This window comes from Protopterus annectens, chromosome 1.part1 (assembly GCF_019279795.1).
Source record: "Protopterus annectens isolate FY-2018-M chromosome 1.part1, PAN1.0, whole genome shotgun sequence".
Taxonomy (NCBI): domain Eukaryota; kingdom Metazoa; phylum Chordata; order Ceratodontiformes; family Protopteridae; genus Protopterus; species Protopterus annectens.
This window is the reverse complement of record NC_056726.1, coordinates 497,836,352-497,863,945: the sequence shown is the minus strand read 5'-3', so window position 1 is coordinate 497,863,945 and position 27,594 is coordinate 497,836,352. Positions and strand designations below refer to the sequence as shown.

Genomic DNA, 27,594 nt, shown 5'->3' with positions numbered 1-27,594 from the left:
AGCACTGGGAGCTAAAATAATGGGAGGTAGAGTGCAGGAGTAGACTTTATTTATCCTGGTTGAATGCTTTTGTAAGATCAGTCAACAAGGTACCTGTTAGGAGACCATTATCTATAGCAGTAAGTGGAGTGTCAGTTATAGAAAATAATGCAGTCTGTGTCCTTATACATAATGTTAAAGTCATGCTGATATTTTAAATTGCTCAGTAAGTAAAAGATGCATGTTCATTCACTTTCAGATTCCTTCAAACCACCTCAGCGGCCAGTGGAGAAACCATTTAGGTTGTGTGTCTCAGACGTTTTTAAAGGTTTGCTATCATTCTAATATTTTTTACTTGTATATGAAATGTAATCCCTTTGTTTCTTCTGGTTTATAGACTTAAATGACTTGTGTAAGGATATTTGTGGACTTTTTGTAATATGCAGAGGATACTTCACCATTGTATATTGAGATGCCTAGACCAATACATGTCAAACTTTGTTATATTGTTCAGTGAACTGTTGCTTCCGCCCATCTCCCTTTATGTTGAAACCCAAGGCAGCAACCCACTTATCAAAAAGTTTACCTCAGAAACGGTTCAACAAATTGTCATTCAAGTTGTTGAAAATTGATTACAAAAACAGAATCACTTTATGATTATGCAGACCATTTCAGTGAATATAAGCAATGGTAAATTATTTTCCAATATTAATAGATGTGTAGCACTCACTGAACAGCACTGATGTCATATATCATACACCTAATGTTTTTGTTGTACAGTGGTGTGCTGACCATACTATGAAGAATACAGTGGTAGGCTCCCATACATTTTTTTCACATTATATTTTGACATTCATGCATTGTCTTTACATTTTCTGTATGCACCTGTGCATTCCTGATTGTTGATCATTATTTTCACATGAACATGCACTTCTGTTATTGCTGTGCTTAAATTGCTTACTTGTATTGCATATTGGGAATACACGTGTTATTTTCAAGATGTTTTGACCGATATGCACTTAGAATGTAGTAATGATTGCTACATTGGGTTTTGTTTACACTTGTACAACACGGAGGACTATGATTAGGTTTCTGATCATTACCAACTTTGATGTGTGTTCAAGTCATGAATGTCAAGAAATTCACATTGAAAAGTATTGCAGAGGAAAACTTGATAGGCAATTCTTAACATTTAAACAATGATATGGCCATACACACACACACACACACACACACACACACACACACACACACAGTTATAAAAAAGAAAATAAACCATTTTACACATTCATCAGTCTCATGCATTATATCTGTATTATCTTTAATAATTATCATTCACTCCAACATTAGATAAATTGCTGAAATTCTGTCCTTCCTTAAATTTTACTTTTCCTGAACATTATTCTGAATGCATTCTTCCTTCAAATTATCATTCCTATATCATTTGCTACTACAGTTATTTAAGATCCAACCTCCAATATTTGGTCTGTGGATGGTTTAGATTTTTCAGTTTTCTAGTAATTGCTTTTTGGCAGTCAATGGCATCAAACTTAGCAAAGCCTTACTATGTTTAGGCAATTAATATCACATATCCCAGCTCAAAAGAATCATTTCTTTAGTTGCATTCATTCGCTCAACATGTCTGTCAAGATGTCCCATTGAAGAAAAAACAAAAAACTAAACATGTTTCTTTTGCCCCTAGGGATCCACAGCGTAAGTAGCAGGCCTTCCCTCAGGGTTTGTTTAATGCTTTGATGGCAGTGAAACCTCCTCAGGGGGTTTCTGTTCCAGCTCCCCCTTGATCGTATACTCCACTTAAAAGACCCAGGAGAACAGGATTCCTCTGAGGAGGATTTGAATTCTGCTGAGGAATCCCTTGCATACCCTTCTCAAATTCCTTCTCCTTTGGCCTGTCAGTCAGAGGAAGAGGAATCTACCAGTCCTGATACTTGCTGTTTTAGAGAGACAATTTTCAGGTTGATGGAGTTTTTTAAATGGAGTTGTGCTAAGGTCTCTGAGATCCATAAAAGGTATAATGAGTTGCTGCAGATGGAATCTCCCAAATCAGCTTTTCCTCCTGCTTCGGCTGCTTTGTTGAATGCGTTGTCCACTGCCTCTAAAGCTCTTGATTCTCAGTCTCATGCTGCCAAGAAACCTGATAAGTTGTGTAGGGTACCCAAGGACTGTAACTTTTTGTACAAGTGTCCTGCTGCTGACCTCTCAGTGGTGGCTGTAGCATCTGGCAAACCCTCACAATTGCTTCCTTTGCCCAAGTTAATACCTTCTGATAAAGATAAAAGAACCGTGGAAAGGCTAGATAAGAAGTATCACGTGACACGGCAGTTTACATTCCCTCAGGTCAAAACATTGTGGTAGACACTCTGAGCAGATCCTTAACTCAATTCCATGAATGGATGCTTCACAGGGTTGTGTTTCTGGACATTGTCCACCAGTGGGGTATTCCTCAAGTGAATCTATTTGCCTGTCCTCTGAACAGACAGCTTCCTCTATTTTGTGCCTGAGTCCCAGGTCCTCTGGTGTGGAAGGTGGATGCCCTCTCTTTTTCTTAGAAGGGGAGGTTTCTTTATGCTTTCCCTCCCCTTCCCCTCATTCCAAAAGTTCTGTTCAAAATTTAACAGGACGCTCCCAAAATCTTGTTGGTGACTTCCAGGTAATGGAGAGGGCATTGGCCTCTGCAGGCTCTCAGCTGGCCATCTTCTGTGTCTGAGTTTTATTCCAGGGCTCTCTCTTGCCTAGAGGTGCCACCAACCTCCACTCCCGGACAACAAGCACCTAAGCTGCAAGATTCCCCTGCACTGGGCCCCCTCTTCTTCTCCCACTGCGTAGCCACCCTGGAAAAAGACATGTAAGAGGAAGCACTTAGATTCCCCTGAGGAATCTGTCACAGAAGACATGGACTTCGATGATGGGGAGGGTTGCACCCGGAAGATGTCTTCTTTGGAGACATTCTAGAGAGTCTGAAACAGAGGGGTAACTGGAAGCCCAAAGACCCTACCTCTGATGAGTTGGTGTACTTGCAGGGTTTTTATGCTCACCCATCTACTTCTTAGGTGGCTCCTCCCGCTGATGATCTTATTAAATTGATTGCTCAGTAGACTTGTAAGGCTCCTGACTCTGTAGAGCCAACTCCCTGGAGACCAAACAAAATACTATCAGCTCCAGGGGACCACCAGCATTGGGCTAAGGGGTTAGCGATAGATGCTATTATGGTGGCAGCAGCCACCAAAAAGGAACTAGCTGAAGAGAGTTCTACTCTTCATCCCCCTAATCGAGAGTCCAGGGCGATGGACAGATTCGGAAAGTAGGTGTACACTTCATCAATCTTCGCTTTAAGGTCTTTGAATTTTATGGCACATTTCAATAGGCTCCAGAGGGATCTGATCAAGGAGTTATCAGATAGCCTAGCAGGAGCTGTGTCTGAGGAGGTCCAGGATAAGTCTTTTTCCAACTCTTCCATGAGGCTCATTGCACATACAGCCGAAGGAAACGACCAGGGCAGTGGGTTCAGGCTTCCCCATTTCTATCAGTGGACTATACCGTGTTTTTGCCTACTAGTTTCTTTTTTTGATCTTAGTTTTGGTTTGTTTGTATTATTCTCCATAATACATCATGCCTGGATCCATGAGTTTGTGAAGCTATTTAAGTCTTCCTTTCTCAATGCTCCTTTTGATGGATCTTTCTTATTCATCCCCAAAGTCAAGGACATTCTAGCCAGGTGTGAGAAAAATGGAAAGACCCTATCTACAGTAGGCATAAGTTTTTCTGCTCCCCAACGGTCCTACTTTAGGAATCTGAGGAGCGGGAAGATGTGGTTCAGAAAGTCCCGGGAGCCTTTCTAGGACACACATGGCAGCGGCTCCCTTTGCGGCACGGGGGGAGCTCAGATTAAAGATGCCACCTGCGAGGCAGAGGTGGCCCGAGAAACCAGGGTTCCAGATATGCTTTCTCTGGAAATTCTACCAGTGCTCCTGAAAGGAGGCCCGATTGCTTACCCCTGGAAGCAGTCAGGGAAAGAGACTGACTGCACTTGACAGCCTGGTGACAAATAATCTCCAATACTTGGGTGCAGCGAATCATTACCAGACGCTGTCACATACCCTTCACTCTTCCCAAGATTGCTGAGTAGAATCCCTGATGTTCCACCCAGTCAGAGGGATCAAGAAGCCATAGAAGTTCGACAGCTGCTATAAGAAAGAGTACATCCATGAAGTCCCACCAGACTAGATAGGATCCAGATTCCTCTCCGGGTTCCTTTTAGTGGCAAAGAAGATGGGGACTGGAGGCCAGTATTGGACCTCAGCCTTCTGAACAAGTTTGTTCAGCAGACAAAATTCCGAATGGTCACAGTTCAGTCTTGGATGTGCTCTGTAGACCTTCAAGTTGCATATTACCACATAAAGATGGACGAATGCTCAAAAAGATATCCCCACTTTCAGCTAGAGGCCAGTCATTATCAGTTCAGAGTGCTGCCCTTTGGCTTCACCACAGCCCCTAGAGCTTTCACCAAATGCATAGCAGTAGTCACAAACATGTATGATTTGTAATATCAACAAACTGGGAGGAACCATATCCTACGCCCTTTGCAAGGAAGCTCTCTGAGTATGGCAGTGGGCAATATCATCCAGCCGCTTTCTTGTGGCAATGCATATCCTGGGGAGTTCCAACATGATAGCAGGCAAGCTAAGCAGACACATTCTACACCATCACAAGCGGTCTCTCAATCCCAAAGTGGCAGAGGAAGTCTTTCACCAATGGGGCCAGCCTTGCTGCAATCTCTTTGCCTTCCCAGCCAACAAGTGCAGCAGCTACTTTGCCCTAATCCCCCCCTCAGTAGAGTCCCCGAGAGATGGTCCCCTTCTTGAATGGCCCTTGGGTCATCTTTATGTCTTTCCCCCATTTCCCCTCATACCCTCTTCCTAAAGAAAGTCCAAAGATTGCAAAGCAAAGTGATTCTCATTTCCCCCTTCTAGCCCAGGCAAATTTGGTTCCCCTTTCTTTGGCCTCACGTGATTTACCATTCGTGGATTCTGGACCCACTCCCAGACCTGCTATCTCAACTGCAGGAATTGGTGCATCCCGACCTACACTCTCTCAAGCTCACAGCTTGGTTCCTCCAATTCCGTTAGTCAGTAGGCAGGATAATGTAACTTCCCCTGTACAAACAATTCTTGTGGCTTCCCATAGACCTTCCACCAGGAGAGACTATTCCAGTAAATGGAAGAGATTTTCAGTTTGGGCTTCTGTAAATACCTTAGATCCCTTTTCGGAACCTGTTGAAAATGTTTTGAAAATGTTTGTCACCCTTTTTGATCTGCTTCCTCCATTACAGTTCAGTTAGCAGCCATTTCTAATTTTCACAACGGATACGATGACCATTCTTTAATTTCCCATTGCCTATGCAAGGTCTTTCTAAAAGTTGCCTTACGTCTAAAACCTCCATTCAAAGATCCGTTAGCTCTGTGGGATCTAACCTTGGATTTGCAATCTTTAGAGCTACCTCTCTTTGAACCAGTGGCCACTTGCCATCCCAAATTCCTTTCCTGGAAAACTCTTTTTCTAGTAGCCATCACTTCTGCCAGAAGAGTCTCCGAGATTCAGGCATTATGTGCAAAACCCCCGTATATCATTTTTCATAAAGATAGGGTGTCATTGAGAACTGATCCTTCCATTTTTCATAAGGTAGTCTCTGAATCCAATATTAATCAAACTATTAAGTTACCAGTTTTCTTTCCCAAGTTTTCTAACAAAGGTGAATATTGCTTACACTTATTGACATACATAGGCAACTACGTTTTTAACTGAACAAGACTAAAGAGTGTAGGAAATCAGATCAATTGTTCATTTCCTTTTCTGGTCCAATGGTGGGACAAGCTGTATCAAAAGTGACCTCATCTAAATGGCTGAAAGATTGTGTTACCTTTATTTATGCAAATAACCAAAGTTACCTGCGCCTTTTAAGGTGCATTCAACCAGATCACTTGCCACATCATCAATTTTTTATTCAAGAGCTTCTAGGGACAAAATTTGTGTAGCCGCAACTTGGGCTACGCCTCATACCTTTATCACTGTTTACAAGTTGGATATGGTTTCCAGAAGAAGAGCATCTTTCCGTAAAGCCACCCAGGGTCTAAAATAGCTGGAGACTCTGTCCCATTCATCAAGAATGAACAAAGATTGACAACATCAGATAAAGAAGTTATGTACTCACCATAACGTTCCATCTGTGTTGTCGATCTTAATTCTTGACATCCCACCTACCTTCTCCATCCTGCAGATTTCCTGGGGGATCAAACCCTTGTCCTTGGGTGTCCATAGGGTTGTTTCCTTGGCCATTGCTTTTGCTTATAATTCCTATGTGTATTCTTACTATAATCTACAAACTCGATGTGAGGTAATGAAGAGAAGGGGGTTGTGGGTAGAGTGTTAGCTCAATAGTTTTTTGGCTGGTCCGAGCTGTAGAACGGCTAAGCCAGTTCCGAGGATTGGAACCAAGTCCCGTTCATCAAGAACAAATGAAGACTGAGAACACAGATGGAACATTATGGAGAGTACATAATTTCTTTTTCTACTAATATTGTCAGATGTTTGTCTTCCCCCCTCAAAACCACATTGGTCCATGTCTATCAATTTTGGCACCAGCTTTACAATTCTCTTAGTATACACATAAACACTTTTATAATCATGGTTTAAATTGAACGTGGTGTATATGAAGCCGGGTCTTACAGGATTTTTACCCTCTTTGGGTAAAACAACCACAAAACCTTATTGATCTTCATCACATTCTTCCCTCCTAACTTCCAAACCTTCACAGGAATATCATATGTTCTTATAGCCTTCCCTGTTGATTGATTTTATATCACCATTTTTATCTTATCCCTTCTTATTGTAGCTATTAATTATTGAGCCTTACCTTCCTCTATTCTTGGCATAGTTAAACTGTATATAAATATTTTTTGTGTGTTCCTTTTCTTAATTTCCTCATTTGTCTCCTTAATACAAATGTTCATAAAATTTCTGAAATATCTCTAATATCTCTGTAGGATCTCTGGTTAGTTTTCTTGTCATATCTTCCCTATGTTTGGCAACAACCCTTTCTAGTTTCTACTAAGTTGTTGTACTAAGAGTATTTGTGCTATAGAGTTAAAAAAAAATATATTTGCGTAACAGCAACTTTTCTAACTTATGCATGTTATCCAAATGCACCCTTATTTTCTATTTAGCACTTCACAGTTGCTCCTCTTCTTATGTGAGATTCCCCTTCCTCTGCAATGCTTTAACCTTTGACAGGGACAAAATTTGTGCAGCCGCAACTTGCTATTACTTCTTTTCCATCTCGTAAACTACATTTTCATTTTATTCCACTTTAGTTATCCTTGGTGAAGAAATGTCTATCTTCTGTAATAACTCAGAAATTAATTCCACTACCCATTCCTTAAATTCCTGTCTTTTCAACAAATAAGTAGGAAAGTACCAGCATCTGATAGTTTCATGGGTAAGTGCTAGGCTAGCTGCCCTTGTGGGCCATTTTAAGCCTAGCCAGTTTCCCTTTTGTTGCTTGAATTAACCTTTGCCATTTAGAGTTAGATTGGCCGTACCCATCCCATGGTCAATAACTGTATGTTACCTCTAGTAAGAATAATTAGGCACATACCATAGATAATTTGTGGGGAACCATGTGTGGGATAAAGTATTCAGGAGCTGCCTTTGTCCATCATTAGTACAGGAGACAGTCCTAGGGTACATTTTCTATTACCCAGCCATTGATCCAAGTTGCACCTGAATATGGACAGGGATGAGTTTTACTGTGGGGATGAGGAGTCTGTTCTAGAGCAATGATATCCTCTGCATGATATGCCTGTCCCTCTAAAGTGTTTTGTTGGTGTTGCAGAAGTGGTTCGGATTCCTGGACCGACTATTTCTGATGTCATCTGACTTGCTGGTATATGCAGTAGGTTCATCAGTATTCAGTCAGAAGACAGTATGTTCATCAGTATTGAGTCGGAGGATGTCTTGTATGCTAGACACATTTCACCTTTTAGTGTATAGGATACCAAATATAGTGATCAGGCTTTGAGAAGTTCTATGCAGGACATATTGTTTAAGCCTTGTATCCTTTTAGGCATTCCATTTATTGTATATGTCTGGACAGATACATGCCAAACAGGACCTTATACTCCACGACTGACCTAATGAAGGCTGAGTAAAATGGGGACCATGACATATCTAAGTCTAGACACAATCCCTTTGTTTATAATGTACGCAATATAGAAGGACTTTCTTTTAGACACATTTTGGTCGAATGTTAGATCAGTGTCCGCATAAGTTCAGGAACAACTGGATCAACTCTTAGGGATGTATTGTTAATATGATAGTTCCCCTGGGTGGACTAATTCCCAAAGGATAAATTATTGTATATTTTTTGCATTTAGTTTCAGTCCATGATTCTGGCACCAGTTATTTCTTTGGGACAAACCTTCCTGCAGGATGGCTAAGTTATTTGAGATTCACTGACTGTTCCCTGGTTGCAGTCATTTGCAAACTCAATCAGCCAATGCCCTTTGGTTTTGGCTTTTACTTCAAAGTAGTAGATGCCAAGCAGGAAAGGTGCCATCATCAAACCCTGGGGAACTCCACTGGTAACTACTCTCTCTGAGGAGGTACATTCCCCTATTTTGATCTCCTGCACCCTGTCAGTGAACCAGTTGGCAATCCAGCAGGTAATATAGGGATTTACTCCCAGTTTATTTAGCTTTTCTTCCATACCTAAGCGGGAGATTATTTAAGAAGCCTTGGCTAGGTTCAGATATGCAGTGTTACAATTTTACCTTCATCCATTGCTTTGGTGACCTTTTCAAAAACATCTGCCATATTGAGTAAGCATGACCTACATTGATGAACCCAAACTGAGACAAGACCGTTGTTTGGAGGTTCTCCCATGTATTTATTGTTTAGTTCCATGATAAGTCTTTCCATGGTTTTGCATTTGAGGCTGTTCAGACTTATGGGTCTGTAATTCAAAGAAATAACTGTAGCTTTTTCAGTTCACTTGGTACAAAACCTGTGTGGATGCTAATGTTGAATTGTGTTGTTCGGGGTGGCTAAGTTGTGCTTCATGCTATTTAAGATACATCCAGGAATATTATTATTTTTACTTCATTGTCCCACATCATTATCTTATTCTTCATATGTTCATGATTTGAAACAGTTATTGGACATATTTCAAAGCTTTAGATTAAATACTCCTGCTCCTCTGAAATGTAAGATGTTAAGTTGTCTATCTCGCCTTCATTCTTGCTGGATGGGTTCGGAGCCGACCTCGGCTCCGACTCGGCCACTCTAAAAGCTCGAGAGTTGGTTCCACCGGCTCGAGGCTCCCCTTATATCCCACAATGCTAGGCGTGAGTTACCTCAGATCTCGTTTGCCGCTACAGCGATCGAGGTGTTGGTTTTCTACCGGTTCTTGGTAAGTGACTTTCTTGTAAAGTTAGTGTATTAAAACCCCTTTAATTTTAATATTTATACTTATTTCCATTAGTTTAGAGGAATTCTTATCCCCTTTCTTAAAAATTCCTGTTTTTTCCCCACAAGAACTTTAAGTTCTTCCCTTGGGCCTACAGGCCTTTTTCTTTCCCTAGTGGAGTATGTGTTATTTTTTCTTAATTTAAAAACCTAGCTAGTTGTTTTATTTTAAGCTAAATTAGACAGGGTGTAATCAGTGTGTTTGAGACTGTGTGTGTGATTGCACCTTTGGGATGTCTAAAGAAGCAAAGGTCTCCAGATTCAAGAAGTGTGATGCGTGCTGTCAGAAAATGTCTCTGACAGACGCTCACACTTCTTGTGTCTACTGTCTGGGACCTTTGCACCTGCAGGACTCCTGTGCTGTTTGCCATGGCTTCAGCCCCAGGGTCCTGCAGGAAAGAAAAAATAAGTTAATTTTAAGAGGCTTACTCAAGCCAGAGGATTCCCTTACTGTGTCTTCAGGGAAGCCCTCTAAGGCATCTAGGTCTTCGGCTCCGACAACTGAGCCAAGACCTAAGGCTTCTAAACCTCTGCCTACATCGGCTCCGGCTGGAGCCGATGAGTCTCAGTCCACAGTTTCTGTGGTTCCCTCGGCTCCGGCTGGAGCCGAGGTATTAGAAATTCCCTGTCGGCTCCGACCAGACCTTCGGAGCCGACAACTAGGAAGAGGTCCAGGTCACCATCCCTTGGCTCCGTTCATTCGGCTCCAGGATCTCCCCTGCTGTCTGAACGGAGCCAAAGATCTCACTCCTCTAGGTCATCGAGGCTGTCGGATCATGACCTTCAGAGGGTAGTGAGTCGACTTCTTAAGTCCGAGGCACTGGCCCAGATGCTTCAGAGCCCGACTCATCAGTCGATGCCTGCCCCTGTCCATCAATATATTCCTCCTTCGACTCTCTTGAGCTCGGAGCTGGGTCGTGTCGGAACCGAGACTGTGATAGCGTCGGAGCCGATACAATTGTCTTCGGCTCCGTCGTCGGCTCCGATTTCTTCCTTGGAAGAATCTCGGCGCCGGACTTCCCTCGTCGGCTCCGAGGGGGTGAGTGGCATCGGACCCTTGTCCGACCCCCCTCTCCCTCTCGGTGCTTCGGCGCTGGTGAGTTCAGCTCCGACATCGACCTCGGAGCCATCACTGTCGGTGCCGAGGGAGGTTCTTAGCTTCTCGGAGCGGGGACCTCTGGCTTTGCCTGACAGGGGTGCATTCGAGGTCATGCGGAGTGTGTTAGAGCCTGGCTCTACTCCACAGTCGGCTCCGTCCGCCCCTCCCTCTACGGTGCCTCAGGTCAAGTCGACTCACTCCCTCATCCCGGACCGCAGAGAGCCAGCTCCTCAGGAACCCCCTGTGGGGATTTCATCCTCTTCCGAGGCCTCTCCTGATTTGGCAGAAGAGCCCCCTCGGAAGATGAAGTGTAAGAGGAAACACATTGACTCACCTGAGTCCATCACATCTGACACAGATTTAGATGATTCTGAGGGTTCCCCCCGTTCCCCTTCTGAAGATGTCTCATTTGCAGACATTCTAGAGATCCTGAAACAGAGGGGAAATTGGCCAGCCCTCAACCCTTCGGAGGATGAATCTGTGTATCTTGAGGCGTTTGGCTCTCGCCCTTCCACCTCCTGGGTGTCCCCCTTTGACCCCTCATGCAGGTGGTTGCTAAAAGGCATGGGCGGCTCCTGATTCAGTGGACCCCACTCCCAGGAGACCCTCCAAATTCATAACGGCACCAGCAGACAAACAGTTCTTGACAAAAGGAGTCTCTGTGGATGCTATGGTGGTAGCTGCTGCCACTAAGAAGGAGCTAGCTGATCCTTCAGTACCTGTCCATCCACCTAACAAGGAATCTAGGTCCATGGACAGGTGCGGAAGCGGATGTTCTCGTCAGCGACATTTACCATGCGTTCGCTGAACTACCTATGCCATTTCACTCGTCTTCAAAGGGACTTGATCAAAGAAGCGAGTGAAATGTTAAAGGACCCTACAGCTGCGGGTTTTCAAGATAAGATGAACACTCAGCTGGCTACCCTTAACTCCATAACCAACTCCTCCATGCGCCTTCTTTCTTACGCGGCTGATGGAGCGAGTAGGGCCGCAGGGACAGGTGTGGCCTTACGTAGGCATGCCTGGATGCGGCTATGCAATTTTGCGGACCCCTTCAAGACGTCTTTCACTAACTCCCCGTTTGATGGATCATCTCTCTTTGGTCCTCAAGTGAAAGAAACCTTGACTAGGTGCGAAACTGATGGCAAGACCCTTTCTGCTGTCGGAGTCTGTTTTTCTACTCCTTCTAGGCCTTACCCCAAAGGCCAGAAAGGTGGAAAGATGTGGTTCCGTAAACAATCTCAAGGGACTTCGCCTAACGCACAGAGTCGTTTCCCCGCCAGAGGCAGAGGCGGGAATAACAATGGTAGACGTCGCCCTAGGGGCAGGGGGGGTCCGCAGAACCAGGGCAATCGGGAAGCCTTCTCTGACAAGCCCTTTCAGCATCCCTGAGGTGTTGCCCGACTGCCCACCTTCGGAGGCAGTCGGGGGAAGATTGTCACTGTACCCAGAAGCCTGGCTATCCCTGACTCAAGACAAATGGGTACAGTCCGTCATTTCGAAGGCTATTCTATCCCTTTCTTCGCATTCCAAACCAATCAAAAGATCCCTTCCAGATGTTCCACCGCTCAAAGGGATCTAGCGGTTTTGGAAATTTCAAAACTGCTTGCAAAAGAGCAATTCAGCCAGTTCCAGCAGACCAGCAAGGATCCGGAATCTACTCAAGGTTCTTTTTAGTTCCAAAGAAAACAGGGGACTGGAGACCAATTTTGAATCTCAGTATCTTGAACAGATCAGTCAAGAAAACAAGATTTCGGATGGTCACGCTGCAATCCATCCTTCCCCTATTGGGAAAAGGAAACTGGATGTGCTCTATAGACCTTCAGGATGCGTACTATCACATAAAAATGAACAGACGCTCCAGAAGATTCCTCCGCTTCAGGCTGGGAACCAGTCATTTTCAGTTCAGGGCCCTGCCCTTTGGTCTCACCACTGCCCCCCGGGTGTTTACCAAATGCATGGCAGTGGTAGCTTCTCACCTGAGACGACAAGGATTCCAGGTGTTTCCATATTTGGACGACTGGCTCCTCACAGCTCCCACCAAGCATCTCCTTCTGATGGCCAGGGATTACACTTTTCGCATTTGTCAAAAGTTAGGCATTTCAATAAATTGCGAAAAGTCTGTTTTGTCGCCTTGTCATGCTATTACTTTCATAGGCGCAAATCTAGACACAGTAGACATGTCTGCGAGACTAACACATCAGAGAATAACAGACATTCACAAACTGGTCTCACTCCTTTTCAACAACAACAGAATCAAAGCCAGGTTAGTTCTGAAAGTGTTGGGAATTATGGCGGCTGCCATACCTCTGCTTCCATTAGCCAGATTCCACATGCGGATCCTTCAGTGGATGCTCTTTACACAATGGTCATACCAGCAACTTCCAATGTCTCACACCATTATGATCACGCAGTCGTGCAGAAATCATCTCATGTGGTGGATGTCTTCCCCTCAGCTCTTGTTGGGAAGACCCTTTGTTCCACCCCCTCCGGTTGCTACTCTGACAACGGATGCCTCCCTGATCGGGTGGGGGGGGCATTATCAGGGCAGGACGGTCCAGGGCACATGGCAACCAAACGAATGCCACTTGCACATAAATGTTCTAGAGATGAGAGCAGTGCTTTTAGCGTTGCAAGCCCTTCAAGACTCTCTTCCCTTGGGAACGATTGCAATCCAGACAGACAATATGTCTGTAGTGTGGTACATCAACAAACAAGGCGGAACCAGGTCATACCCCTGTGTCGAGAAGCACTCAGACTGTGGCAATGGGCGATTTCTTCTCAGCGATTTCTGATAGCAACGCACATCCCGGAAGTCCAATCAAATTATGGACAAGTTGAGCAGAGCTATTCTCATGCCTCACGAGTGGTCTCTGAAAGACTCTGTTGTGAGAGAAATTTTCCTCAAGTGGGGTCAGCCTTGCTGCGATCTTTTTGCTACTCCCCAAAACAGCAAGTGCAGAGAATTTTTCACTCTATTCCCTTTACCAGGCCAACCCAGCAGAGACGCTCTAGTCCAAGTTTGGCCCCGGGACTTCTGTATGCATTTCCTCCCTTCCCACTAATCTCTCAAGTGATACAGAAAGCTATCGTTCAGAAGGCCTCATTGATCCTCATTGCTCCTTACTGGCCTCGACAGGTGTGGTTCCCCTTTCTACATCAATTTCTATTGGAGCGACCGTGGCATCTGGACCTAGTTCCAGATCTTTTGATCCATCAGTCGGGTCAGTTACATCGCTCCCTCCCCTCTCTGAACCTCACTGCTTGGTTCCTCCAGTTCCAACCTTAGCCAGGCTTCCTCAATTATCTCACTCCGTTCGAGATATTTTGATAGCTTCCCATAAATCTTCCACTCGGAAGATTTATTTGAGTAAGTGGAAACGCTTCACATATTGGGCTCAAGGAAGGGACATAGATCCTTTCACTGCTTCCATCCAAATAGTCCTTGATTTTCTAGCTGAACTCTTCCATGCAGGTTCATCTCCCTCTACTCTTAAGGTTCAATTGGCAGCTATTTCTAACTTTCATGTGGGTATTTCTGAATCTGCCTTAATGTCCCACAAACTTTGCAAAGCCTTTTTGAAAGGAGTTTTTCTTCTCAGACCTCCTATAAGAAATCCTCCTTCTCCTTGGGACCTAAATTTAGTTCTTACTTCTTTGATTCTTTCCCCTTTCGAACCTGCAGCCTCCTGTTCTTTAAAATTGCTATCATGGGAGACTCTCTTTCTGGTAGCTATTACTTCAGCTAGAAGAGTTTCAGAACTTCAAGCACTCAGCTGTCGACCTCCTTATATATTGTTTCATAAGGACAGGGTATCCTTACGAACGAACCCGTCCTTTTTGCCTAAGGTAGTCTCGACATCAAATCTAAATCAAAGCATTGACCTCCCTGTCTTTTTTCCGGAATATTCCAATAGGTCTGAACAAAAATTACACTGGCTAGATGTTCATCGTCAGTTGAGGTACTATTTGGATAGAACAAAACAATTCAGAAAATCTGACCAGCTGTTTGTCTCCTATGCAGAAGGCAGAAAGGGACTTTCAGTTTCAAAGGTATCATTATCTAGATGGCTAACATCTCTGATTTCCCTTGTATATGAAATTAGACACCAAAAGCTGCCTAATAAACCTAAGGCCCATTCCACCAGAGCTTTGGCTACTTCTTTAGCCTTCCAAGACAGACTGCCTATTGACACCATTTGTGCAGCGGCTACTTGGGCTACTCCTCACACTTTCATTTCTCATTATAAGTTGGATTTAGCTTCTAGGCATAGAGCTAACTTTGGTTCCAATGTTCTCAGGAGTCTGTTCCGTTAGGCCACCCGGGACAAGGTGCTAGGGACGCGGTCCCATCCAGCAAGAATGAAGGCGAGATAGACAACTTAACATATAGAAGTTATGTTCTTACCATAACGTTCCATGTTAGTTGTCTTCTTCTTGCCTTCTTCTTGCGTCCCACCCTCCTGCCCCCTGGCCTGGACAGACCTAGAGGAGTTGTGATTGTGACCTCTCTTTCTACCACCTCTGTACTTAGGTATATGCTCTGCTGTGCATATTTCCTGGATCAGGATGTAGGTCACCCTTCTTTTTCCCTTTTTTTATAGAGGTGGACTTGTTACTAATTATTCCATTACTACTATAGGCTGGGCCTAGCTTACAAACGAGATCTGAGGTAACTCACGCCTAGCATTGTGGGATATAAGGGGAGCCTCGAGCCGGTGGAACCAACTCTCGAGCTTTTAGAGTGGCCGAGTCGGAGCCGAGGTCGGCTCCGAACCCATCCAGCAAGAAGAAGGCGAGAAGAAGACAACTAACATGGAACGTTATGGTAAGAACATAACTTCTATTTTTGCTCATTCTAACACAAATGTTGAACCATAGGGAATAATTTGCAGATTCTCTCTGGGATCCTGCTATTTTTCCTTGGGGAATAATTTACAGATTGTGTCTGGGATCCTGATAGTAAGTTCACATCTTCGATTCTGAATATTCTTGTGTATTTCATCAGAAATCTACTTTCTTTTGTTATATTTTCCCTTCTAGGTCCCCCAGTACATCTTCACTAATGCAAATCAGGTTCCAGTCCCCACTCATAAATAATATTCCCTTTTAAAAATTAATTATTTCTCCCCAAATTCTCTTAAGGTCCCTAATGTTAGCTTTAGGTGAAATATAAGTAAATGCCAGTATAATCTTCCTCCTTTGCTCGTAATTCTTTGTTACCACAAATCTGCCATTATTGTCTATCTTCCTCTTCTGTCATTATTGGTGCACTTCTTACAATCAATGTTATTACCTCCTTTCCTCTGTCCCTGATACGCTGCCAAGTATCTGTTCCAAAGTCCTTTAATTTCCAAATCCACGTGTTCGTTTCTGTCCAGATGCCTCCTGGGATACTGTACCCTACATGTCTTAATATAATTTAGTACCCTAAACCTTTTATCTGTATCTGTAATGCCAGTGACATTCTATGAAATAATTGGTAAAGCAGTCATTCGGATAAGAAGATATTGTGTTCACATGTTCTGCATGATAGTATTTTTGAATATGTTTCTAACTTGAAAATTACATACACACATTAATGGTTGACAGGCTGATCTAGTATGCAGTTGCTGCTTCTTATCTCTGTCTGAACTAGTTTGTTTCCCAGATTTTATACTTCAATAAAAGCACTCAAGAAATAAAAAAGCAACTAAATATTAAAAAAACTTTTAACCAAAAGCAACCATACAGAAGTATATACACTTACCAAAAAAGGTTAGTCATCCATATATGGGTGGTTGCCCCAAATGATACACCCTGCAAGCTTTACATATTCTGAAGTTAGATGTATCCTGCTGAAGGCACACTGTAGAACCTGTGCCACCCCTTGCATTGATACCAGCTATTGTTGTCATGTTCTGTTTCCTTCCCAGATGTGAAAAACAACTTGATTGCTCTGTTTATTTTTAGTATGGCTACACATAAATGAGTAAACTATATTATTCACTGCTATATTTAATACACAACCACTTGCAAAGACATTCACTTTTCTCAGTATTGGGGTTTCATTTATACTCACTGAACTCCTTGCCAATTCCTTTTTAAATCGTAATCAGGATGTTTTGTGTACAACTGCTAGTATAACTGCTGACCCTTACTGAATGAAAATAATAAAAAAAAATTAAATGGCTGCTAATAAAAGGAAAAGCTATTTTCAAATGCCAGATATCTACATTTTCTCTTGCTTTCCATTTTCTAGCCGGTTTGCTTAGAGAAAAATACTTTATCTGCAGTATAAATTAAGAACAACATTCTGTAAAAAATGGGAAAGTATAATATTTTAGTACACATATATGATCAGTACACCTTTGTGTTTCCATTTATCTTGTTATGGTATACACCCTGGATATGTTACAGTCAGGATGAAGTAGTACTACCTTGCTTTAATATTACTCTGAAGGACAGCCATCATTAATGTGACACCCCTCCATTTCACATTTAAAATACCTCTGCATACTCTAAAGGACTACATTGGAATATAACATGCAGTTTACTTTAAGACATTGTTTAAGAAAGAAAATTTTTTCTTGTATTTCTTAGCTACATAATCAATCTCTTCGTTGTCCTCCTAAACATTAAAGACAGAGTGGGAGTTGTGCTTTAGAGACCTCCCAACAATGTAACACTTTGAACAAATGTTCAGTTTTCATTAGCCACTTCTTTCAGAAGCATAGCTCTCATGTTCAAACTCACTGTCAAGGTGATACCAAAATTGATAGATGTGGATCAGTGTGATTTTGTGGTTTGAGGCAAACATTTGACAACATTAATAGATAAATGATCCAGAGGGAAGCAGAATGTAAGAAAATACTACTGTTGTTGGTGGGTCTTGATGCAGATAAAGCATTCGATAGAGTAAGCTGTGATTTTATGAGTAGGACAATGGAAGCATTTGCATTCCCTGATAAAATTATAAGGCTGGTTGAAAGAATGTATGATGGATTGGAGGCAAAAGTAAAGTAGGGGGTTTCTCTCTGATAAGTTATGTTTGAACAGAGGAAGCAGGCAGGAGTATCCTCTTTCCTCTTTGTTATGTGTGCTATATGTAGAACAATTGGCAAGGAAAATCAGGGACTCAGAATTTCAAATAAATACTTGGTATGGTAATCAAGAAAAGTTAGCATTATTTGCAGATTATATTTTATGCCTGGTTAAAAAAAAACAGGAATGGACATTTCAGTGTTGTGGAACATTCTGAGACTGTTTCAAGTCTTTTTGAGATATAAAATGAATGAAGATAAAACAAAGGCAATCCCTATACATTATGTACCCATGTACTTATTGGTTCAGCAATACCCATATTTATGGGGACATAAAATTAATTATTTAGAAGTATGGATGAAAAAAATTATATTATGGCAGTTAAGGATGTGTGAGAAGAGACTAAACAAAAGATAATACAGAAAACGAGATATTAGATGCTCTGTTTTATGGATAGCAGATACAAACAGTGAAAATCTTTTTAGCTCCTTTAGTTTTATAAACAGATCAGAGGAGAAGTTGTGGATAGCAGTTAGGAGTTGAAGGATTTTATCTGGGAGGGGAGGAGGGCAAGAGTCAAGCAGGATAAACTGACCCTTCGTATAGAAAAAGGTGGTTTGGGATTACCTGACCAGAAGGGGTATTTCAAAGCTACACAGTTAAGGCTCCTTATACATAGCAGAATTAGAAAGCTGTAATTCAAAGTGGAACATGATGATGACATGGTCACGAAACAAGGAGAGACTAGAATTAAGGATGCAGATCCTTAAAATGAATATCAGTAACCATACAGAATATTATATTCATAAAGTAGCAGTAAGTATTCTAAGAGCTAAGCCAACACAGCAGTGGAGAAAGGAGATTCTCCAGATAGGGATGACTGCAGTTTGGGGTACAGAGAATAGCCAAGAGGGGAAAACTGGCAAAGGAGCCAAGGTATTGGGAGCCAGTAATTGGAGAGATAAAGGTAATAGAGTGAGAAGATGCCAAGAATTTATTTGGACTGCAGGCTAGAGATTGCCTTCCCTCTCAAGGATTGATATCAGAGTATATGCAAAGAAAAAGAAATAGGGGGTCCTAAATGAAAGACTAGCACTGGTAGACTTTTTAGTATAATCTAGAACAGACGCTGCTGTTTGAAAAGGGGTAATTAGTAGGGCATATAAAATATTGCATGATAGCTATAGAAGTCAATTAGAGGAGGTTAGAAAGAATTGGGTAGAGAGAATGGATAAGCAGTTGACACAGAAACAATGGGAGGATATATGTATGTCTTCCAGATATGCAACAAATGTCTAGAAGATTTAGGGTCTCTGCTTGGAAGTGATTTTACACCCCAAGCAGGCTCCAAGGAAGATTTTCCTCAGGTAGATTGCAAATGTTGGAGGTGTGATGGGAAAGAAAGAGGTAACTGTGAACATACATAGTAATGGGTTGGCAGAATTTAAAATTCCATGAAATAAATACTGGGTGAGCAAATTGATGAAACTAATGAAATTATATATTTTTAGCTGTGATACAGGATCGGAATTGCCTAAACATAGTAAGGACTTGCTGAGTTTAATTCTAGTGGCTGCAAAAAAAGCAATTACTAGAAAATGGAAATAAAACTCTAAACCAATTATGCTAGAAGTAGTGAATTTAGTAATAGATATAAAAACAGGGAGTGGGATGGGACTTCCAAGATGGCTGTACATTGACTAACAGCTTAATTTCCCTGGAGGAACAAAGTACTTTTTTGATGAAGTACATGCTAAGGAAGAAGTACAAAAGTTTGTCTAACAAAAAGTGAGCTGTGAAACAGGAGGAGATTCTGCTTCATGTTCTTCTGGTCATAAAGACCACAGAGAGACTGTGCCAATGAAACCTTTTCCAATGTTTCAATGGAAAATGCTTGAGAGGGAAAAAAAGCACAAGAGTCAACTAGAAGAATTGAGAGTACATTGGAAATGAAGCAGAGACAGGATTTGGGAGATGGAGATGAACAGGAATAAAACCAGTAACTTGGAAACTGTCAAATATGGGATTACAAAGCAATAATTACATTTGTGATGCATGACCGAACAGGAAAATCTGGATATATTGTTTTTTCATTCACTTTGTTAAACTTGTAGGGGTCTCTAAAGCATATGGTGCACTTCATATAGGTTCATAGGTTCATAGGTTCATACTAGGCTATCTGCCCAAGGGCATTTATAAGCCTAGCCCATAGTTATGTGGCTTTCGCCACCCCTTTAGTTTGAATAAAAACTATGCCTATATAGGTTCATAGGTTCATACTAGGCTATCTGCCCATCATTAATGTTTGGAGAATAAAGCCAGTAAGTTGACATTGAGAAATGTGGAATTACAAAGCAGTAATTATATTTGTGAAACATGACGGAACAAGAAAATCTGGAAATATTTGACTTTTTGGGATTTTGTTAAACTTGAAGTGGACTCTAAAGCATATGCCATATTTCATGTCATTAATGTTTGGAAAATACTCAGAGGGGAAGAGGAATGAGAAAGTTAACTGTAAGTAAAACATTTTTTTTCATACTTGTACTGTATTAATAGTACATGATCTTTACATGCTATAAAGTAAAGTTTTCTCAGTGATGGGGATACTAATGTAAATAGGTGCTCCATTTTTTTTTCTTTTTTTTTTTCTTTCTCCCTTCTCTCTTTCTCCTTGTTCAGTTTTAAGAAATGTAGGCACTGCAATGAAGAAAAGAAAAAAAAGAATCTGGTTAAAAGAGCATGACAAAAGAAAAAATAGTGTGCTTTTTCTCATTCTTGCATAGGGGAATGACTAGGTTAAGGCCCTTAGCTTAATCTGGTAACACATTTTAAGAGAAAGCAAATAAATGAAAAAGAATATTGAATATTATAAGGCTTTTTTCTAGTAAATAGATGGATGCGTGAAAGGTTTGTGTCTGGTTCTTATGTCTCTAGGAGACAATCTGTTAAAGAAGAATGCCTTGGAGAAAATGTTTTCTGAAAGCATTCACGTGTTTTCCAAACTGAAAGAACTATAAACGTAAGACAAAGCCAGATAGCACTTAGCAGAAGCACAGGCTTTGCCATGTGCCTTAGCAAGAATAACCTTTCTTTTGTGTTATCTCAAGTCTGTGTGTATGGCTGTCAGTTTGGAACATTTGTTTCTATTAGGAGGGGAAAACTTCAATATTTGAAGATGTGCATAATTTTGTATGGCACTATTATGTTAATAGGTTTTAGGGGGTATTGGGGTATTTTTTGCTTTAGTGCTTTCAATAAAACAAAACGTTTTGTAAGAAGTGACATAAGTTTCATTGGAGATGAAAAAAAAACTATGTAAAAGATTAACCTGCCAGACAGTATATGCATGTAACAAAAAAGCTGTTATACATAAAAGGTGGAAATAATACCTTTTTAAGAAAATATTTTTTTCTGTAATGTCTTTAAATGTGAATGGTCTCACAGATGTACAGAAAAGAAAGATTAGCGAAGTATATTAAAAATGTAGAGTGCAAATAGCTGTGGAAAGTACTGAATTTGTGAATTTGATAAAGAAAGTTTTTCAGGATGATTATTCAGTGGAATACCTGGTGCAAAGGAAATAAGGAGTACTTAATTGAAGGACGAGTTCCAATAGTGATAGAAGAAGATAAAAAAGATAATAATGGCAGATTTGTAGTACGAAGGGGCTACTGGCAAGAGAGGAGGATTATACTGGTATGTGTTTATAGTCCACTGAAAAATGCTATAATGGAGCTTAAGAAGATTCTGAGAGAAATAATTAGCTTTCAGCAAGGAATATTACTTATAGGTGGGGACTGGAATTTGATCTGCAACAGTGAAGGTGTGTCTGCAGGGCCCAGAAGGGAAATATAACAATGAGGGAAGATTTTTGAAGAAATTTATGAAAATATTTGTCATGGAAGATGTGAATGCAGTACTAAGAGTTTGGAGTAAATTTACCTATTACTCCTCAACATACAAAAACTGGGATAGGCTAGATAGAGTTTATATTTCACAGGAACATGTGCATTTAATTGAAAGTCTTTATATGTACCCAGTAACTATTTCTGATCATGCTCCACTAATAACTAAAATAAAAATGAATTTAAGGAATGGGTAGTGGAATTTATTCAGGAGCTATTAGAGAAGATAGAAATTTTGTCTGAAAATATACATGGGGAATAGGATAAAGTTAAAGTGGAGTTTAAAAATAGGGTGGAAATAAAAGAAAGGGAGATATGGATAAGAAGTAACAAGAATTATTTACAAGGACTGACAAATGTCAAAGTATTGCAAAATCAGGGGAATCCCACAGAACAAGAGGAGGAGCAACTGCAGAATGCTAAACAGAAAATAAGGAATTACCTTGATAATATGCACGAGTTTAGAAAGATTACTGTTGAGCAACTGTTTTTTTTTTTTTTTTTTTTTAAACTCTCGAGAACAAAAACTTTTAGCACAACAACTTAGGCAACAGAAAGTAGAGGGGGCTGTTGCCAAGCTTAGGGAGCCTATAACAAGGAAGATAGGAAATCCTGTAGGAGGAGTAGAAATATTTCAGAAATTCTTTGAAAGTCTGTATAAAGCAGAGAAATATGTAAATCAAGAAAAGCTACAAATGGAAATGTTTATGGAAGAATTAAATATGCCAAGGTTAGAGGTAGATGAGATTCAATTACTAACAGGATAGGATATAAAAATGGTGATATATAACCAATCTACAGGAAGGTTCTCAGGAATAGATGGTATTCCTGTGGAAGTTTGGAATCGAGGAGGGAAAAATCTGATCAAGATCTGGAAGGCTTAGTTTAGCAGCATTTTAAGAGGTGAAGTACCAATATCATGGAAGAAAGCGGTGGTAGCTATAATACCTAATGAGTGTAAAAATCTATCAGTTCTAGCTTCATACAGGCTCATGTCAGTACTAAACCATGATTATAAAGTGTTTCTGTCTATATTGGCTAAAAGAATGTCAAAAGTGATGCCAAAATTGATAGATGTGATCCGTGTGGTTTTGTGGAGGGGAGGCAAACATTTGACAACAGTAACAGAACATTGATGATCCAGAGGGAAGCAGCATGTTGTTGAGTCTTGGTGCAGAGTTGACAGAGTAAGCTGGGACTATATATGTGCAGGGCAATGGAAGCCTTTGCATTCTCTGATAAAATTGTAAAGTTGATTAGGAGGACATATTTGTGATCGGAGGTAAAAGTTAAAGTCGGTGGTGTCCTCTCTGATAATCTATGCTTGAACAGAGGAACTGGGAAGGGGTTTCCTCTCTCCCCTTTGTTTGCATTATATTTAGTACCATTGGCAAAGAAAATAAGGGACTCAGAAATTCAAGTATATAATTGGTATGGTAGTCAAGAAAAGCTGGCTCTGTTTGCGGATGATATTCTGTTATACCTGACAAAACCAGAAAGGGACATTACAGTGTTGTGGAACATTGTGAGACAGTTTCAGTTCTTTTCAGGATACAAAATTATTGAAGGTAAAACAAAAGCAATAGCGGTAAATTGTGTACCCACATATGATTTGGTTCAGCAATATCCATATTTATGGGGACATGATCAAATTAAATGTTTAGGAGTATGGATTAAAAATTATTCCGGTGAAGCAGGATATGTGGCAAGAGGCTAAACAAAAGATGATACAAAAACTGAGAAAATTGAAGCTCTTTTATATGGATATCAGTAGTAAGATACAAGCAGTTAAAATGTTTTTAGTCCCTTCAGTCTTATACACTGATCAGGCATATTTTTATCAGCCATCATAGAAGTTGTGGGTAGCAGTTAATAAAGAGCTGAAGGATTTTATCTGGGAGGGGAAGACGTCAAGAATCAAGTAAACTGATTCTTCCAATAGAACAAAGTAGATTGGGATTATACCCGATTTGAAGGGGTATTTCAGGGCAACACATTTAAGCATTCTATACATAGCACAAGCAGAAAACTATAATTCAAAGTGGAAAGAGATGATGATGAAATGGGGAGGGGTGAGCTCAAGAAACTAGGAGAGACTGGAATTTTCAGTGCAGACCTTTAAGGAGAGTAAAAGTAATCACACAGAATATTATATTCATGCAGTAGCAGAAAGTGTTCTAAGAACTAAGCCAACACGGGACTTGAGAAAGGAGGTTATGCTGCTAGAGATGAGTGCAATTAGGGATATTGACAGTAGGCAAGAGAGGGCTGGAATTTATTGGAGGAAACTGGCAAAGGAACCAAGATATTAGGCGCAAATAACTAGAGAGGGAAGGTAGTAGTGTGACATCTCTACTCTGGGCCAGTAGTCAGGAAGCCACAATCCTTACCACTGGCATCAGTGAGGGACGTTCACTTGGAACAAAAATAGATACACACACTAATTTCAGATGCAGCTCTCTGCACCAAGCACAATTTCCCTTAAGAGTACAAAGAGAGCACACTCAGTCTTGGGGCTGTGTTTTCCTGTCCAGGCCCCAAATAAGACTTCACCTTTCTCTCTGCAGAAACCAGTGCTCTCTGTCCCTGTCCCAAATAGCTGACACACACACACGGGAAAGGCTTGCACAGATTTACCAGCTATGCCCCCAATGCCCAGACTATAAGGAAGATTCAATGCCACCAGCCAGCTACTTTAAGCCTCTTACCTGGGTACCCAATTACTCTTAGTAAAATTAATACTATACAAATGGTAATGTTTGCAAACCAAGCAGCAAGACTTTCAGGAGCATGAAGTCCAAAATGTCACCAAATAAATGCAGTTCTCTCAAAGGTTAAACTACTTTCTAAAAGACTAGCCACAATGAAAGGTATAGATATATTTAATAGTAAATAATAAAATAGAAACCTGAAAATACTGAATAGCTATTTACAGTAAACACCAGAGTTTTAATTACAGGATATATAATACAACACAGATGGAAAGATTCAGACATATACAGAAAAACAGTATTTAGCTAGTCTCACTATATCTTCCTGACTGATGAATTACTGTTCCCTAGTTACTTACTAAAGCAAGGCAAGATGAAGTGCATAAGTGGTCTTGTTGACAGTTCCAGGATGGAGTGTTGAGTGCCATTATCACATCTCTCACTAATATCTAAAATAATTTCAGTGCTGGCTATAGAATTACATAACATCTAGTCACCTGATTTTTGTGGTTCCCACAGTACCCCCCCTGACTAGAAGCTGAACCAGAATCTAGAACAGATGTGTCATAATACACACCTACAGCTTTGCTAAGGCATCTGGAGACTGTAAAACAATTCTAATAATTTCATCCTTCTTGTAGAGACTAATCAACCCTTCTCTGGCACCTCAGGGTAGCAGTTAGTTCACTATTAAGGACAACAAGAGCAGGATGCCAGGCCAAACATTGCAACTTTGGCTGCATTCAGGCCTGTGAGATAAAATATTTATGGCTAAATCAAGTCATTTAATTTCAAGCTATTTTTCTTAAGGTAAGCTGGGCTGAGCTTAACCCCTTCCCTTCCAACATCCTCTGTTAACAAATATACATTTCAGCAATTACCACAATGCAGCCTGACATACATATATATTTCTTTTCTGTCCAGCAGGACCCAGTGTTGATACATTTTTAACACAAGCAGCTTTACAAATGCATTCTTAACACAAGCATCTGCACAAATCATTTTGATATGTAAATATTAAATTCTTTACAAATCTCCAGCTAGTTATGCTTACACATATTACACATGCACTGTCCTACTCTGTCAAATATAGCTGGTACTACCTCACATTGTCACAAGTAGAATGGGAAGAAGCCAAAAATGTATTTGGACTGTGAGTTATAGATTTCCTTCCCTGTCAAGGATTGATATCAGAGTACGTCCTTCCATTTCACTGTTGCAGTATTCATTACATTTGGGACCCCCTGCCAAGGATGGCCCGACATCCAGCCAGTATAATAAAACCTTTAGGTTGCTTTAAGGTGTGCCGTACATCACACACATGCTCCTTGCATAACATAGGGCATAAAGGTGACATCCAGATGCACTATCCTCAGAACTACATTGCCACCAGTCTGAATGCCCATTCTGTTGCTGGTTCACCAAGCTGTTACAGATAAGTGCGCAGTTGGGGTCCTTTTTTTATTGTTGCTTGTGGGGTTTCATGTTATCTAAGAAGGGTAAATACCAGTGTGGGAGACAGATTACCCATAAAGACTGTGGCGACCTGTGCCTTTTATGCTTAGGTGTCTCTCACGGGGTCTATATCATATGAGCGAATCGCACAAATTGTGAATGCTCATAATATCGAATGTACCAGACCTCAAACTTCCTATTGTGGGGGGCTGCACCCCCCCCTGCTAAATATATATTCCAACTCCGAGATCGCACTACAGTGAGGAAAGGGCAAATATCCCATGCTTCACTGTACCGCGATCTCAGAAAAAGCACTTCGAGGTCCGGTATGAGCGTTTACAGTTTGTGTGATTCGCTCATATGATATAGACCTGCCTCTCACAACCAGGCACCCTGTTCCATTTGTCAGGCCTTTGTACCTAAAATCCTTCATAGTAGGTTATCTTCTTTGGTGCTTTATATTGAAAATCAGTGTCTTAAGCTTCTTGCAAAAGACCTGATGGAAATAACTCTCCGAGCGACAGCCATCAGTGAAGAAAAAGGTCAAAAAGCCTAGGCCGAAATCTTCTGCTGTTCAGCCTCCACCTTATGTATCTCCCAAGGTGAGTGAATGCCCAGAGGATCGCCCGGCTTTGTCATCAGATTCGATTCCTCTGCCACAACTGGGTTGGAGGCCAATGAGGCTCTGACTTTAAGCACATCCAAGGAGGCTATGCAGACTTCTGTTTCAGATGCTCAAGGGGAACCACTGCTGATTATTTCTGAGGAGCTTAGCTTAGGGTGTGCCTGAAATACTAGTCAGAGAAGAAGTCCCTACTGTCATCATTGAATACCATCCTGGGTCAGAGCCTTCTAAATTCTATAAGGCAGACATCCCATTGAAGAAAAAGCAAAAGACTAAACATATTTCTCCTGCTCCTAAGGATCCACAGAGTAAGTGGCAGGCCGTCACTTAAGATTTATTTAGTGGTTTGATGTGGCTTTAAAACCTCCTCAGAGAGTTTATGTTCCACCCCCCCACCTGGTCTTCTACTCACCTAAAAAGACTCGGGGAACAGGATTCCTCTGAGGAGGATCTGGACTCGAATGAGGAATCCCTTGCTTACTCTTCTCATATTCCTTCTTTGGGCTGTGGATCAGCAGAAGAGGAATCTACCAGTCCTGATAATCCCTTTGAAGAGATTTATTTTGGGGACACTATCTCCAGGATAATAGAGTTCTTTAAATGGGATTGTGCTGAGTTGTCTGAGGTACATAAAAAATATGAGTTGCTAGAGATGGATTCTCCTAAACCTTCTGCTGTTCTTATTATTTTGGTTGCCTTGCTGGATGCATTTTCCAATGCTTCTAAGGCTCCAGACTCTCAGGCTCTGCGCCCAAGAAACCTGATAGATTTTATAGGTTGCTTGAGGATTGCAAATGTTTGTACAAATGTCCTCCAGCTCACCCTTTGGTGATGTCTGTAGCTTCTGATAAGTCCTGTCAATTGCCTCCTCCTCCAAAGTTACTGCGGTCTGATAAAGACAGCAGGGCCATGGAAAGGCTAGGCAAGAAGGTTTACAACTCTGCTACCTTGGCTTTTAGGGATGTTAATTATCAGACGCATATGTCCAGGTACTTCTTGGATCTCCTTTACAGGCTTGTCAAGTTATTTCTGATCTTCCAGACTCTGAGGATAAAACTTCTGCTGTTTCCCTGTGCCTCATCATTCCATGAAATGTTATTATGCAGCAGGTGCTTCTTTTAATAGGGCTGCTGCTTTTGGGTCAGTGATGAGGAGGTATTCTTGGCTTCAGCTTCAACCTTTGCCTGATGATATTAAGACTAAGCTGATGAATGCCCTCTTGATAATAAACACTTGTTTGGTAACCTGCTGCTG

The 27,594-nt window shown here is 41.2% G+C and overlaps 1 protein-coding gene across 2 annotated transcripts in view; it reads left to right on the top strand.

Moving 5' to 3' along the window:
* The window catches only part of HBS1L (HBS1 like translational GTPase), a 2,781,383-nt gene that overhangs the window by 2,086,133 nt on the left and 667,656 nt on the right, over nt 1-27,594 (top strand). For both annotated transcript variants that reach the window (XM_044076292.1, XM_044076279.1), the window contains one exon: nt 239-307. In XM_044076292.1, the coding sequence (XP_043932227.1) occupies nt 239-307 (69 nt within the window). The remainder of the gene's footprint in view (nt 1-238; nt 308-27,594) is intronic.